The following is a 16,817-nucleotide window of genomic DNA, read 5'->3' on the forward strand; positions in this document are numbered from 1 at the left end:
ATTTCCCCAAGGGATGAAAGTATGCTTCAGGCGTTGGTCAGGGGGAGATTGGATTGGGCTGAGATCTCCTCCAGATGCATGCATACATCTGTACTGACATGGACTGGATTGTAAGAATCGTTATCTTTTTTCATTTAAACTTTGTCATCATTGAGTCAAATCACTCCAAGATACAGGACCAGCTCAGCATTAAAATGACCCACAACACAAGCTATGCTGTTTTGCAAAATGCAACATAGGAAAGTATTTAAACATTGTTTTGTCACAATACTGCTGAAGGATAATTTCTGGTTGGAATCATCTTGCTAAGACTAGTTGGACTTTGAGGAGTTATTTTTCCCAACACAAGAGGGCGGTATTTCACCACATTTGGATTTAATTATTTTGACTTTTTGACAATGCTTTATTACAAGTGTTATTGTATTGTTTGTATTTTTTATTTATTTATGATGAGGTCATCAATGGAATGCCAGCAAATCTAAAATAAAAAAATAAGAATCCAACTGCCAGATGTTTCTGGTTAACCACATTTTCTTACATTTACTCTTGACAAAACCTGAAAAATAAATCTGAAAATCTTTATTTTGTTAATAAATTTCATCTCATATCTCTGACATTTTAATTTAAATATTTTTCTATCACAGAAAATAGCTACAGTGCACATGAACCTACTTTTTCAGATAAACAGCTACTTATTTAATGGCTGACAGGGCCATGGTCAACATGACCTCTTTCATTAGGCTTATCAACAGAATGTTGAACACAGATAGAGAGAGAGAGAGAGAGAGAGAGAGAGAGAGAGAGAGAGAGAGAGAGAGAGAGAGAGAGAGAGAGAGAGAGAGAGAGAGAGAGAGAGAGAGAGAGAGAGAGAGAGAGAGAGAGAGAGAGAGAGAAAGGATGCAGGCACAGATTGACAGTGTTCACTTCCTGACAACCGATCAGGGAAATTGGCAGACCTGTTTGTGCTGCTCTACCGGGGGGCCCTGATTTCACAGCCAGCCTCCGTCACCACTGCGTCAGCACTGATGAGCTCAGCGTTAGTCGGAACGGAAGGGGGGGAGAGCTGGAGGTGGGAGAGAGACCAAGGAAACAAAGCTTAGAGGAAAAAAAGGGAGAGAGAGTAAGAGGGGTGTTGCCGCCTCTGAGACACACTCACGCATCAAAGCGTAACAACGTTGGGAGGAGAGCATCCATCCAGGCAATCCCTGGGAAAAAAGGCTGTTTTTTTAATTATTGAAGCCAAACACAGACTCTTTGTTAATATTAAACATCAACAAATCGAAATATTAGAGGAGATACACTGCTTCTTGTCATCAGGAGCTCAACGTGAACTGAAGAGGAAACAGACGCATCCTTTCAGCACCTTGGACAGGGATCATGGCTCCTATGTTGGCGGATGGAACTCAGCCTGGTAAGTCCTCACAACACACCCATATTTTACCCCATACACTGATGGGAAATACTTCAAAAGACACCACTAGGCATTAATAAGTGGATTTAATTGTGGTAGATTCCATAATATTCAGGGTTTTTTTTATCCAGTTACCACTTCTTGTTTAACCCACTTTCGGTCCAATTTTACTGATGGTTTTTTTATTAAGAAAATTCAATAAGTAGAAGTTCAAATATGTTACCTTTTACTATTAAAATGTTCTTTTTTTTTACTTAATTTTTTTTATTCACAGCCAAACTTGTATGCATGTAAGTAATAATTGAGAAAATAATCAGGGTGTAGGTCAGGCCATGCTTCAGACTGTCTCAGTAGAAGCAATTATTAGAAACAGATTAAATATTTAAGTCAGAATTTTGTGTGTGTGTGTGTGTGTGTGGGCGGGGGGGGGGGGGGGGGGGGGGACATTATTAGAAAGGTGAAGTGTGAAAAATCACTTATCTGTTTTATTATGCAACCATGCATCAGTTCTTTCACAGCCCTCCCATTGATTCATCCATCTGTCTGTCGCTTCAGCCTTGAAAAGCATCCCACCCAGGACTTTAATATAAAAAATTAATGAGCAGAAAGAGAGAAAACATTTCAAACATCTGCAGTGATCAAAAATTCTTTGTATTCTTAAAAATGGTCCATTACTTACATGAAACTTTAATTCTGCTTTCAGATACACAGATTTGTCTCTTTCTTTAACCAAATAAAATCAGAATAAAGTCATATTTTGTTGTTATCCAATGAAGAATAACATTTTATAATTTTCCCTCCGGTGTCACAACCCTATAATGTTAAATGTGAAGTGGCAGATACGAAACACAAGAACAAATGATCCAACATATTTGATTACGACCCAATGAAAACGACAAGAGCTTGAGTGATTGGTCACCACCCCCGCTCCGCCAGCAGCATCACTTTGGATGGGCTAATCTGAGTGCTTATCCAATGGGTCGTCCTCTTAATTGCAGGAAATGGACTGCATTTTCTCTTTTGAAATACTCTCATTAATCTCAGATGCATTAGAAGGCAACATGATAGCTACTGAGTCACGGTTCAGGACCACAATAGTGATACCACAGTAGAGGAATTAAGTCGGGTGTGGCTCTGATTGATGTAATTCTTTGTCATGATATTTTTGTGATTGACAACTTATAAATTACCAATCAGTACTAAACATCTATAGGCTACTTAACCAGTCAACCTGATACTAGAAAGATATCTATTGAATGAAAAAAAATCTCCTTTAAGCTTTTATGTTGTTTAGAAGAAGGGTCAGAAGCGGTTTTTTGGTGTTGTTGTCCATTTGTGAAGGTTGCTCAAGTTTCTGCTTGAATAAAAATGGGTGAATGGGTCATAGACTTGATAAGTGGAGTCCATTGTTATTTTCTATGCTGTGGCAAATGTCCTGTAGAGAATGGAGACAGCTATTGGTCATGTGTTTGACCACATCAAATTTGGTATATTACGTTTAGGACTCTAATCAGTCATTTACTTAACTAGTCAGGATTTAGACAGCCCCACAGCACAGAGACTGCACTGCACTGATCGAGGTATTAAACAGCATTCATCTCAACATTGATTCAGGTAAAGCATCTGTCCTGTTGATGCTTGACCTCGGTGCAGCTTTTGATACAGTGGGCCATAACATCCTTCTGGACAGACTCACAAACTGGGTAGGACTATCAGGCGCAGTGCTTGGCTGGTTCAAATCCTATCTCAAAGACAGGGGCGATGTTGTCTCATACTTAATAACAACATCGCCTATCGTAGCTATGCTGATGACACCCAGATTTACCTTGCCCTATCACCTAGTGACTATCATCCGCTGGACTCACTCTGTCAGTGCCTAGAGTAAGTAAACGACTGGATGCAATCAAACTTCCTTCAGCTAAACAAAGACAAGACTGAAGTAATTGTCTTTGGTAACAAGAGGGATAGAATGGATGTTATTGCTCAGCTAGACTCCAGGGGAATAAAGACAAAAACCCAGGTTAGACATCTTGGTGTTATTATTGACTTCGACCTGAGCTTCTCTGGACAACGTAAAGCTTTAACTAAATTTGCGTTTTATCACCTTCATCAAATATCAGGAGTCAGAGGTCTCATGTCCAGACCAGACTTAGAAAAAAAATCATTAATGCTTTTATTTCTAGTTGGCTGGACTACTGCAATGGTCTGCTAACTGGTCTTCCCAAAAAAGTTGTGAAGCAACTGCAGCTTGTTCAGAATGCTGCTGCTAGAGTCTTAACGAGAACTAAGAGAATGGAGCACATGTGTGAACAGTCCCCAACCCTACCGCCCACCTAGTGGACACTTATGTTGTGTAATATCTGAAGTCTGTTGCATTTCTGTCTGAGGTGTTTTTTGCATAGCAAAACTGCCCTCCCTGTGGAGGGTAACTCTGAAGTGCCTTTTTTTCCTCCACCTGACCCAATCCTCATGTAAACCCCTCTGACCTCTATTAAGGTAGTGCGACTTGGGTTGCGAATGACCACAGTCACCAATTCTTGTCATGTGTCTATGCCTATGCATGTATGTCTGATCTCAGAATTGTGTGTACTGAAACCCTAATTTCCCTCTGGGATTAATAAAGTATCTTTGGATTTGAGTTTGAATCACTCCTGTTCGTAGATCCCTACACTGGTTACCAGTAAACTACAGAATAGATTTCAAAGTGCTCCTACTATTTACAAATCACTCAAAAGCATAAGACCAAAATACATGTCTTGATCTCATTCCTGTATATACACCCAATAGGGCTCTGACATCCCTTGGAAATAATCAGCTGGTAGAACCACGGGTCAGAACAAAACATGGTGGAGATGCTTTTAGTTACTATGCTGCTTCTAACATCCCTATCCCAGACTTGTGGATCGCCATTGGTGGATGATTTTGATTCCTATACATTATCTAGTTATTGTTAGATCATCTGAATTTAGGCATCTTCTATGGGTAATTTGGACTTTGAAGTGTGTGGTTGAGCGGACTCCATTGTTTTTGTCTTTCCATCAGAAATACTGCTATTTTCATTTCTTCAGTGCTATAACACAATATGTTGGGCTCATCATTTTCATGGGTGCACATTTTACGGCTGCTTGTTTTGAAATGCTTTTTTCTAGTAACACCAACAGATTTTTCTCATTTCCCTCCCACTCTCCTCCCTGTTCTTCCTCTCCTCACTCTGTGTCCTCATCTGCAGTGGCAGTGCCAGTAGGTGTTGCTGTGTTGAGTGTTTTTGGCCTCGTCTTCACTACATCAGCCTTTGCCTGGATCTGTTGCCAGCGCAAAAGCACAAAGTCCCAGAAGACTCCCCCTTACAAGTTTGTGCACATGCTTAAAGGGGTTGACATCTACCCAGAAAGCCTGAGTGGCAAGAAGAAGTTTGCTGGACCTGCCACCTCAGCAGCTAATGACAGCAGTAAAACTGATGTCAATGGAAACTGCCAAACCACCCCAATGAGTCCTTCAGGTGTCGCCAAATTGGCTTTAAGTCCCAATGGTTCCCGACAGGCTCTGCATCTTGATCTTGAAAAGCGTGATCTGAATGGCAACTTTACCACCAAACCTTTTCATCACCACCACCAGACGGTGCGGAGCTCCCCAGATTTGGAGCTGCCCTCCCCCCATGCAGGCTTCACCCAACCTGGTGCAATGGAGCGTCTTGACCTCTCCTCACCATCTAGTACTCTCTCCAGCCAAGCCCCAACCCCAGCTGTTGACAGGCCTCAGGGAGAGAAGAAGGGAGGGGAGCTAGGAATCCTCCACTTCTCCCTTGAGTACCAGGCAGAAAGGAAGGCATTCATTGTTCATATCAAGGTACTGCTCGTGTTTACATGGGTCCTGAGGTGCCATTAACCCTCTCACTGTCATTATGGGTGTGACCCCACGAGGAAAGTTGACCATTGAGCAGGATTGATGGTTTATCCCTTGAGGTCCACGTGGCAGGGGTGAGGTGGTGCTCACTCCTCACCCCTGCCACACAGACCCAAGGGATAAACCATCAACCCTGCTCAATGGCCAACTTTCCTCGCGGGGGTCACACCCACAAAGACAGTGAGAGGGTTAAAGAAAAGATTGCCTTTGTTTATTTATTTATTTATTTTCAGGAAGCCCATGGCTTGACCCCAACTGATGAGCAGTCCCTTACATCTGACCCCTACATCAAGCTGACGCTGCTGCCAGAGAAGAAGCACCGCGTAAAGACTAGAGTACTCCGAAAGACTCTAGATCCCGCCTTTGATGAGACCTTCAGTTTTTATGGGATCCCCCTGGCTCGAGTCTCTGAATTGGCCCTTCACTTCATGGTGCTGAGCTTTGACCGGTTCTCTCGTGATGAGGTCATCGGAGAGACCCTTGTGCCTTTGTCTGGGATCGACTTATCAGAGGGGCGTGTCCTAATGAGCCGGGAGATTATCAAAAGGAACATTAAGGTAAGGATTAGGAAATACTTATGTCCTTTATGTTATTTGTTGCCATGGATAACAAGTGCTTGGGAAACGAGTGGGTGGAGCTTGTGTTAGTCTTTGATAAAAGCAGGAAGGGATGTTTTTCAAATTTGTACACAAGTACTTTGTTTACGCTTACAAAAAAGAGATCTGAAGCTTTTGAATTTTATCCAAGTGAAGTTCTCATTTTTCTTTTTTGGAACATCATCCACAGTCTTAGTCATTTTGCTCAGACTAAATTTAGACATGATTCAGCCATGTTAAATGTGGTTAATGTATCCAGCAGTGGGTCTTTATTTGTCTCATTCTAACATCATTGCCTGCATCACAAGCGCCTTACATCACTGCAGCAAAGCAATTAGGAGGAATGTGGTGTTGCCAACATCAAAGTGCATAACATACATAAAATTAATCAGTAAATGACCACTCTAAAAATCATTTATCCCTTCTAAACCTAATGATGTGTGGTTCACAAAGCTAGATTAAAATAATTTAAATGCAAAAAATGATAATGACCCTATAAAAACAAGACCACTGCTTTTCACTGTAATTGCACATTTTAACTGTTAAGTTGCCAGAAGAAGTCCTACATTGCTGTGTGTCTTCTGAAAGGTAGCAGAATAGTTAAAAAAATCAGTGTAGAGCTCAGATAGGAAGTGCATCTCTCTGTGGAGACAGAAAGGATTGGTTGTAACATTACCTTTATGGATCTGAAAGCTGAAACCAACATCGGGGGATGGGCTAAATAAGACTGCAGTAAGGCTAGATACATGAAAGGCTTTGGAGTTTGTCCCTTCATTCCTCTCTTTGCTTTATTTGTATTCTTCCATTCGTAATATTGTGTGTGTGTGTGTGTGTGTGTGTGTGTGTGTGTGTGTGTGTGTGTGTGTGTGTGTGTGTGTGTGTGTGTGTGTGTGTGTGTGTGTGTGTGTGTGTGTGTGTGTAATTACAGTCATGACTATATTTTCACAAATATCCAAAGGCTGTTAGAGGGTGAAGTCATACATCTAAGACATCCATTTTGAGACAGGTCACCATGTGCATCTCATTATTTATTCATTTAATTCCCAGAACTGAGACTGTTATGGAACTCTAGGGAGGTGATTATGGGAGTTCTGTTTCAGATTGGCTCTTCCTGGCATCGGTGAGGACCCCTTCCACACGACAACTCATTATCAGCCTGATAAAGAAATGTCATTGTTTTGCAATTAAGCTCTAAAATAAAACCCACATGCACTGGGGTTTTATTATTTGTCTTAATGGATTTGGTTGAATTGTGATAATAACAAAAAAATTACTGAAATGTTTGAGCGTTTATAGCTTCTGAGTTTTTGGCAGGTTGACTGTGAGACTCTGTTATGGGCAGTTAGGTCCCTATATGACCGGTGTCAGAGCTTGATCCACATTGCCGGCAGTAAGTCAAGCTCATTCCCAGTGACAGGTGGACTCTGCCAAGGCTACCCTTTGTCACCAATTCTGTTCATCACTTTTACGGCCAGGACGTCTAGATGCAGCAAAGGTGTTGAGGGGATCTGTTTTGGGAGCCTGAGGATCGGGTATCTGCTTTTTGCAGATGATGTGGTCCTGTTGGCTTCATCAGACAGTGATCTCCAGCTTTCACTAGAGCGGTTCACAGCCAAGTGTGAAGCAACTGGGATTAGAATCAGCTCCTCTAAATCTGAGATCATGGTCTTGAGTCGGAAAAGGGTAGAATGCCTTCTCCAGGTCAGAGATGAGGTCCTGCCTCAAGTATCTCATGGGCTTGTTCATGAGTGAGGAAAAGATGGAGCGTGAGATTGATAAGCGGATTGGTGCTCATCTGCAGTGATGCAGGTGCTGTACCAACACATTCTCACACCCAAAGCGTCAAAATATGACGCGTGTGACCAAGTGTCACAATATGTTGATTTGGGATGCCCCAGCGCGTCAGGATAGGACACACAGGGACACGTTTCACCGCTGGCATCCGTATTTGACGCTCGCGGTGACACGGACATTATTCCTCGATTTAACCTTCCCCTCACCCCAATCCTAACCTTAACTCAGTAACTAAGCTGGTTAAGGTTAGAATGGGGGCAAGGGGAAGGTTAAGTAGTTCACAAGTCGGTCAAATGCCCTTTTCACCTCGGGCATCGGATACCGGTGCTCTGGGACAGCGCATCCTCAATGCGTCCTATCCTGACACACTGGGGCATCCCAAATCGTCATATTGTGACGCTTGGTCACACGTGTCATATTTTGACGCTTTGGGTGTGAGAATGTGAAAAAAAGCTGAGTCAGAAGGCAACGCTCTTGATTTACCGGTCGATCTACGTTCCTACCCTCACCTATGTTCACAAGCTTTGGGTAGAGACCGAAAGAGCAAGATACATGGCCGAAATGAGTTTTCTCCACAGGGCGTCTGGACTCTTCCTTAGAGATAGGGTGAGAAGCTTAGTCATCTAGGAGGGGCTCACAGTAATCAGTTGAGGTGGCTTTGGCATCTAGTTAGGATGCCTGCTGGAAGCCTCCCTGGTGATGTTTTCTGGGCACGTCCAGCTGGGAGGAAACCTAAAAGAAGACCCTGGACATGCTGGAGGGACTATGTCTCTCACCTGGCCAGGGAACGCCTTGAGTTTCCCCCAGAAAAGCCAACCCAAGCTGGGGATAAGGACTTCTGGGCCTCTCGACTTAGGCTGTTGCCCCTGCGACCCGACTCCTGATAAGCGGAAGAAAATGGATTGATGGACTGTGAGAGAGAATCAGGGATTTGCAGAATGATGAAGTAATCATCTAACAGTGATGCTTTGTCCCTTTCTCATGAACACAACTAAGGTATAGTTAAATATTAGGCTTTAAACATGTATTATTTTAAATATAGGGTTAGGGTTAGAGTTACCCCACCCTTCTGAATACTTTTAGCATCCATTTCAAATTTATCTTTATTTTATTGCTAAAACAAATAAAATAAGATAAATAAAATGAATAAAAGAGAAAAATAATAAACCTTTCATACAAATATTCACCCTCTGAACCTGCTTTGCCAAGATGGCTGAGAATTTTTACTTTTAGATTTATTTTTTTCTAGATTTTTTTAAGTAAAAAGAAGAAAACACGTTTCCTTAAAACAACTTGTGATGCTTTCAGTTGAAGTAAAACAATTTAGAATACAATTCAACTTTTAATCAATTTAAAATTGTTACTTTAAACTGTGCAAGACTCACTGAAATGCAGTATCCTAATTTATGTGTTTAGCTGTAGCCATTTTCTTGCAGGGTGGTGGCTTTCTTTGCCTGTAGGTGTAGGGTGCGCTGTTTTGTCACCATGCATATGTGAGCACAGACAAATTCCTGAATTAAGTACAATATAGTAATAATAATAATAATAATAATAATAATAATAATAATAATAATAATAATAATAATGCATTGAACTTATATAGCACTTTTCTAGACACCCAAAGATGCTTTAAACAATATAGTAAGTTTTATATTCCTGATAGAAAACATATGACTGCTTTTAGTCAACTCTCTGAATTTCCCCAGAGAAATGATATAAAATGCATTGGAACAATCTGTATAATGAGGTCTGAAAGTGTAACCATTTCCATGGAAACCTTTGGAAAATCCTCTTGGGTGTGGCGTGGGTGTGGAATCAGATACAATTGTGTCTGTGAAGCGCCATCAAAGTGACAAGTCTGTGACAAATAGATTTGGGAGTTTCACAAACGTGTGTTAGTCGAGATCTCATAACACCACAGAAGAAGAAGAAGTTACGAAAAGCACCTGCTTCGAAGCGGGTGTGAAAAGTGAGGACTGAAACAATAGCAGCAGGATTTCTAACCAGCAAAACTGTAGATTAGTATTAGAGAAACTAACATAATACTTTTATATACATCTGAGGCTGCGATGGACTGGCTCTCTGTCCGGGGTGTACCCCGCCTGATTGCCCATTGACCGCTGGAGATAGCCCCCCCCCCCCCCCCCCCCCCCCTCCCACGACCCTACGTGGACAAGGGGGTTCAGAAAATGGATGGTTGGATGGATATATATCTGAAGGTCGACTCATCTCATCTAACATATAACTTAAAATTATTAATTAATTTCTAAAGATACCTTTTCTTGTTTTATGCCAATAAAAGCATTTTGTAATCATTGATCCATTTGAAAACTTACATGCAAACTATAAAAAAGGAAAGCAATCCGGAAGCTGAATATAGAAAAAAGGCCCTCTAGTGGCTGGCTGCAGAATATGTTTTAAGCTCCACCCCCTCCATGTAAACAAATGGTACATTTCATGGCATCTGCCAGTGCGCCCCAGGGAAACTGTGGCTACATCATAGCTCATCACCACCGGGGAGTGAATCTGTGCATGCATGGGTGAATGATTGATAGTGTTGTAAAGCCCCTTGGGGGGTTCTAAGACTGTAGAAGGCGCAATATAAAATAGGCCATTTGTAATACAAAAACTAAGAGTAGTAATTAAGGTGTTGACTGCTGATTCATGTAGATTTTACCCTGCTGCTGTGAATAATAATTTTCATTAACATTTTTTCTGTTTTTAGACATTTTAATGCAGTTATAGTAATCAATGTGTTAATGTATCGAGAGGTTTTCATTTAAAATGTTTTCTCTACAATGCATCTTGCTGTTGAGAGACTAGAGTTTGTTTGATGATGATGCAATGGCTTACATCAAGGTGAAGCTGTGATGTTAGGTTAACTTCAAATGAAATGGCTATATTGTAACATCTTTGATGTTTGTGATTTAAATTCCATTTTGGCTCTCATTTGGAAAGCTCTAACCAGAATAATTCTGTTCTTCATCTCACTGCCATTTTTATTTCCAATCATCGTCTCTACACAGAAGTCTTCAGGGCAAGGGGAGTTGCTGCTGTCGCTGTGTTACCAGTCCACCACCAACACTCTGACTGTTGTTGTCCTCAAAGCCCGCCACCTACCCAAAACTGAAAACAATGGACCTACAGGTATGTTTTGTCTCATAATTTCAATATTATTTCTGGGACTGTGCCAACACATTTATTCAAGATACTTGAAAAGACACCAGACTAAATAAACGTTGCTCATCTAGACATGTTGTTGACTTAAGAAGTGGTGATAATTGCTTTTAGGGTTAGGGTTCACCACTGCTGAACCACAGTAATCCAGTCAGGCTGTGATAGTGACTCACACTCACACCTATACACCCAATGCTTACCCAGCCAGATTATTCTGACCTCATTGGCAATGCCCATTACTTCCTGTCCATTGATTTTTTTAATTGATCTCTCCTTTGAATAACGTCCTGCAAGTAACTGCTGTAAAGATGGATCTAAAGCACATATTTTCTAATTTTCATCTCTGTCATTCTTCTCTAGATCCATATGTCAAGGTCAACATGTACCATGGCAAGAAGCGCATATGTAAGAAGAAAACCCACGTGAAGAAGTCATCCCCCAATCCAGTCTTCAATGAGCTCTTTGTCTTTGATTTGCCCTCAGAAGAAGGGCTGAGGGACACCTGTGTAGAGCTGCTGCTGATGGACTCAGACAATGCAAACTCACGCAGCACCAACACTGTAATTGGGCGCCTGATGCTGGGCACATCTGCCGCCGGCACTGCCGGTGAGCACTGGAGAGAGATCTGTGACCACCCACGTCGTCAAATTGCAAAATGGCATGCCATGTTGGAAGATTAAAAAAAAAAGTTGGAATGATTCTGCCATCCAGATTTGAACTGGTGCAACACTGAGAAGGCCTGAAATGAGGATTGGCAGTGTACGGTTTCCTGCTGGCCAATATCCATTGAACTTTTTGAAGTGGGTGGGGATGGGTGACAAAATAGGAATGGACTTTGATGTCATAGTTCAGTCACTCTGTTATAAATTCACTCATTTTTAAAGTTACTGGGGTTCAGGTGGAAGGTAGAGTGTGATGAAGGCAACCCTGTAGCTTTAAATTATCCCAAAGACTGCCACTGAGAATATCTTGGTAACATCCAAAATCATCTCCATGGCAACATCCATTCGTCACTGTAAATGTGTGCTGTGCAGAATGTCTTAAATGTTGCTATGACTCTTTCCTTTCCTCGCCTCCTTCCTCTTCTATTTCTGCCTCTGTAGATAGTAACCTAGAACCATTGTAGGAAAACCAGAATCAGCCACATCTGAGAACACTGTAAAAAATATGGATTATTAAAATTTATTTTATAATGACAACATTTTATTCTAAAAACTGTAGGATGTTTTTATTAATTGTTTTGATTTCAGTTACTCTTATTATTTTTGGTCAACCTTGTTTTATAAGTAGAAGTGGTAACATTGCTTAACTATCCTAAATGAGGGGGTCTGAGAGTAGACTGGAGTGGAATGCACTGGGGACAGAAATGTTGGATGCATTTATTCATGTGAGTGTGTGTGTGTCTTTGGGGGAGATTGTGTTAAACTTGTTAGAGACATGCGAGTGTGTGGATGTGAGCCACATAATGTTTACTGTTGGTGTTTTGTCCCCATTACTGTGAGCACAAAGAAGGAGGTGAACTGTAAATGTCTGTAACTTACTATAAAATAAGGCAAGACTAACAAGCATCTGATCTTTCATTTTACACAATTGCTCTTATCGTGTGTGCGTGTGTGTGTGTGTGTGTGTGTGTGTGTTGTAGCGAAGATGTTCCTACATTTAATTAGAAACCATATAATGTGAAATATCACAAAATATGAAATATCACCTTAATGGATCTTGAAGTAAGTTTAATCAGAAGATTGGATCTTTTTATTGCAGGGATTGAGCAACACTTCACATTAACTTCAAGAAAAAAGAGTGAGTCAAGTTTTAAAAGTTTAAAGATTTATTACTAAACAAATTAAAACTAGACTAACTTCAACACTGGGTGCATGGTGTAACTAAGGTGAGGTAAGACTGAGAACGGTGTATGTGTGAATATTTCAGAACCAGCAGATCCAGAGAAACGATTAGTTCTGATGGGAGTGAAGATGATGTTTCGCGCTAAGCTTTGGTTTGGAGATTTATAACGCACATTGAGACGCCATTCTGCTGGCCTACGTACCCTTTGTGGAGGTCCCTGTCATATCAGGAATGTTGAGGTCCAGCTTGACCTTTTCTGGAACTGAAGCCGGTAGGAAAAGCAGGGTTTGCCGACCAGACCAGTCTTGAGATACTTCCGGGTCACGACAGTTTTGTTGGCATCTAGCGAGACTCAAAAAGGGGTTGATGGTTCAGCTTTTATTCTGAAAGAAACCGTTGCAGCAGGTGGAACAGCAACAGATTTTGTCCAGCTTGTCGTCAGGTTCGTTCGGCTGAAGAGGAAAGTTATGGATTGGCCACTCTGACAACTTCACTAGAAAGCTTTGAACTCGAGTTAAAGATGATGTGGGCATAGTTTTATAATTCGGATGTTTTGACTTATGGTCGAATCAAAAAGGGACAGCTTTACCAAGCACCACCAAAACACACCTCGCATCAGACCTGGAAGGTTCTGAATGGATCAGTAAAAGCAATGTGTCATGTGACTTTTACATTATGTGTGTAATGAATTAGCTTACGTGTTATTTAAAGAGCCATAAGGTGTGGGATTCCATAGGAAACAAGAAATCCACCTTACAGTTCTGTGAGTTACTTAAACCAGAAGATTGGAACTTTTTATTGCAGGGATTAGATAACAGCTTCGTATTCCCTCAGAGACAACAGAAGAGAGAGAGTCAAGTTTAAAAGTTAAGAATTTTGTTACTAACAAATTAAACTAGACTGACTTTAAAACTAAATGTATGGTGTAACTAAAGTGGAAGAGACGGTGAATGGGATGACGTGTGATGTTAATCAGAACCAGCAAATCCGAAGAAGTGATTGTTCTGATGGGAACTGAAGGTGATGTCTTCGCATTAAGCTTTGGTTAGGAGGTTCATAAACACATGAGACACCATTTGCCGGTCTACATACCCTGAGCGGAAGTCCCCGTCTAGATCAGGAGGTGTAAAGGTCGAGATTGACCTTATGGAGCCGGAGCTTGTAGAAGAAGCCAAAGCAACCGACCACCCGTCCTGGGATACGTCCGGGTCACGGCAATTTGTTGGCGTCTGGTGAGACCCAAGCCTGGGTCTTGATGGTTCAGCTTTTATTCTGAAAGGAACTGTTGCCGCTGTTGGAATAGCGACAAATTTTTCAGCTTGTCGTTGGTTCTTTCGGTTGAAGAGCATAGATCAGGATTGGCCACTCCGTCACTTTCTCTGGAACGCTTTGAACTGGCGTTAGAGATGACGTGGCATAATTTTATACTTCGGATGTTATGGTTTATTGTCGAATGAAAAATTACCAAACACCATCAAAACCACGCCTCCGTCAGATCTGTAAGATTCTGATTGGATCAGTGAAAGTAATGTATTGTGTCATTTTATTGCTGCGTGAAATGAGTCCTGTTGGAACATTTAAAGTCATATTACTCATTATTTTCTATAGGATCATAATAAAGTAATTAATATTTTGATTTCACAGATCGGTCACATCTTATTCATTGACTAACACTTTGATGGATTAGCTTTGTTAAAATAGAGTTTTTTGATTAATTAAAAGAAAAGAGTTCATTCTTCATTCTTCTGTTGAGCTGAAAATAAGCTGGTTAGAAGGAATGCATGAGACCTTGAGACTTATCTCATGCAGACTAGTCTTGTGCAGAGGAGGGGGAAAAACAGTCATTGCATCACGTTACACGTGTGATCAGTCACATCTAATAAAGACTTTTTATTGAACTTTTTACTGTGTTTGGTGTCATCACGGGTCTTCCAAGTTCTGGTCGTGACAAAATCAAAGAACTCTATTTTAATAAAGCTAGTCAAACAATGTGTTAGCCAACAATAAAATGTGAACCAATCTGTGAAATGAAAATAATAATTACTTGATATTATAATCCTATAGAATATAATAAGTAAATAACTTTAAATGTTTCCACTAGAGACTTTACCCGAAGAGGGCGAGGCAGGAGACAGAGTCGGAGAGGAGGCGTGGGTCAAAACCAGATCGGGACGAGCAGGTCAAGGGAACAGGCTGGAGATGTGGTGGAAGACAGCCAAGGGTCGTGGTGGCAGGCAGAATTCAAGGCAGGGGTCAGGCGTGAAAACGAGGTCTGGAGGCTGTGATGAGGCAAGGTGAAAGGCTGGAAGATCTACTGGCAAAGAGCGTTCAATAATCTGGCAGGGGACTGGTGGCTGGCTGGTGAATATATAGCAGAGGGAGCAGGTGTGTGTAATGAGCTGATGACAGGGACAGGTGCGATGAAGGAAGTGGCTGAGGGCTTGATGTAGCTGAGGGCAGCAGAGGCAGAGGAGGGTGAAAGACTGGGAGTCATGACAGATTTATTAAAAAGAAAGAGTTCTTTGTCTTCATTCTACTCTTGAGCTGGAAAGGAAACGGTTTTAGGAGCAAACGCATGACCTTGAGCAATATCTCATGCAGATTAGTTCTGTGTCAGAGACATCTGAAGAGAGAGGGTAAATAACCTTCGGTGGAACAGCTCCGACATCATGTTACAGTGTGTTTGTGTACTTGTTTTTATAGCTAAATGGGTTCATTACCGACATAACAACAAGCACAAGAGGACTTCTCATCAAAAAGGCGATGTGAATGTAAATGCATGGTTATCGAGCCTTTTGAGGCTCACCCTTTGGATTACAGGATGACTAAACAAACTATGGCTAGTCATTTAGTGTAAATGATAGTTGATTGCATGATGTCACCAGAGAGTCCCCATAATGACAGTCAAATTTGTGTGTTTAAAATGCTTCCATTTAAAAACCAAATATTAAAGCTGCACTTTAAATGTGTTTTAGTCTTGCCACATCTGCCTTATTCTACAGAAATTCATATTAGATCAAAACCTTTTAAATTCTAAACGTTGCACTTAATCTGCACCAGTGAATTTCTCAACCCTCACCCTGAAAGATGACATCACTGGGACCTTTTCCAAGTTGATGATGCGACAACGGCTGGGTCTCTTAAGTGCTCCGGGATGAAATCATCCTGAATTTAATATCAGCTAAGTGGTTCAGGAGAAGGACAGCTGCTTCAGCACGCCTCATCCTTTTCCTTTCTTCCTTCCTGACTTTCTCTCTTTCAGTACAGACACAGACCTACTCTGACTTACATCAGTTGCTCTATGGCGGAGCCTCGGGAGAAGTGGGATTTTCTTATTTTTTTGGCCTAAGAGCTCCTTCGCTGATGCTGGTTTCTGTTTGGTTTCATGCATGTGATAAACCAGATGAATGGCATGTGTTCGTTTAATAACTGCCACTGTCGACTTTTCCAGCTACACTACGTTTAGATTATTTAGCTGATTTATGGTCAGCAAGTCTTTAAACGTGAACCTTTAAAAATTAAAAAATTCTAACATTTAGTATTATGACTGGAACATTTGAAAATAGACAGTTTAGGGCTCTACATGTTTAGAGGTCAAACATTTAATCACCAGCTCAGTTATCTGACATCAACCCCATCCAACATCAGAGTAGCCAAGGGACACGCTGACATTTCACCACTTCTATAGACCATGTTTTAACAAAGTGTTCTAACAAACAGAGATTTTTTATGTGTTCAATCACATTCTATAATGGATGCAGTTGCTATGACAACTGTAAAGGATTCAGCAGCATGCTTTGTGGCATTTGCTGTGTGCTTATTGTAAGCCGTCTCAGTGAGACAGTTAGCAATTAGTCCCATGAGACTGGATCATAGAGCATCTGAAATGAACCATAACTAGACACTAGGTCTATACAAGCAGATGTGCTCTGACACATATGAACTCGTGTAGATCAATAGGTTAGCCATCCCCAAACATCGGCACTAACAGGTAAAGTCAATTTCAGTGAGTAGACAGAGAAAGGTTATCCATGTGTGTCCATTTGACTGCAAGAGCAATGTATTCTAGTAAACATCTTCTCAGCACACCA

General features: G+C 41.2%; 1 protein-coding gene across 1 annotated transcript; it reads left to right on the forward strand.

Moving 5' to 3' along the window:
- The first annotated feature begins 1,241 nt into the window (after positions 1–1,241).
- syt4 (synaptotagmin IV) lies at positions 1,242–11,785 on the forward strand. Its single transcript, XM_015946290.3, has 5 exons — positions 1,242–1,411; positions 4,641–5,257; positions 5,548–5,871; positions 10,731–10,851; positions 11,242–11,785. Exons 1-5 carry the CDS (start codon positions 1,378–1,380, stop codon positions 11,559–11,561), a joined length of 1,416 nt encoding a protein of 471 aa, XP_015801776.3. The 5' UTR covers positions 1,242–1,377; the 3' UTR covers positions 11,562–11,785.
- The last annotated feature ends 5,032 nt before the right edge of the window (positions 11,786–16,817 follow it).

The sequence above is a fragment of the Nothobranchius furzeri genome, chromosome 2 (genome assembly GCF_043380555.1).
Source record: "Nothobranchius furzeri strain GRZ-AD chromosome 2, NfurGRZ-RIMD1, whole genome shotgun sequence".
Taxonomy (NCBI): domain Eukaryota; kingdom Metazoa; phylum Chordata; class Actinopteri; order Cyprinodontiformes; family Nothobranchiidae; genus Nothobranchius; species Nothobranchius furzeri.

Coding starts and splice junctions, on each gene's coding strand:
- syt4 (XM_015946290.3), top strand. CDS start 1,378: ATGGCTCCTATGTTGGCGGATGGAACTCAGCCTG. Junction 1,412..4,640: donor GGCGGATGGAACTCAGCCTG/GTAAGTCCTCAC, acceptor CCTCATCTGCAG/TGGCAGTGCCAGTAGGTGTT. Junction 5,258..5,547: donor CATTCATTGTTCATATCAAG/GTACTGCTCGTG, acceptor ATTTATTTTCAG/GAAGCCCATGGCTTGACCCC.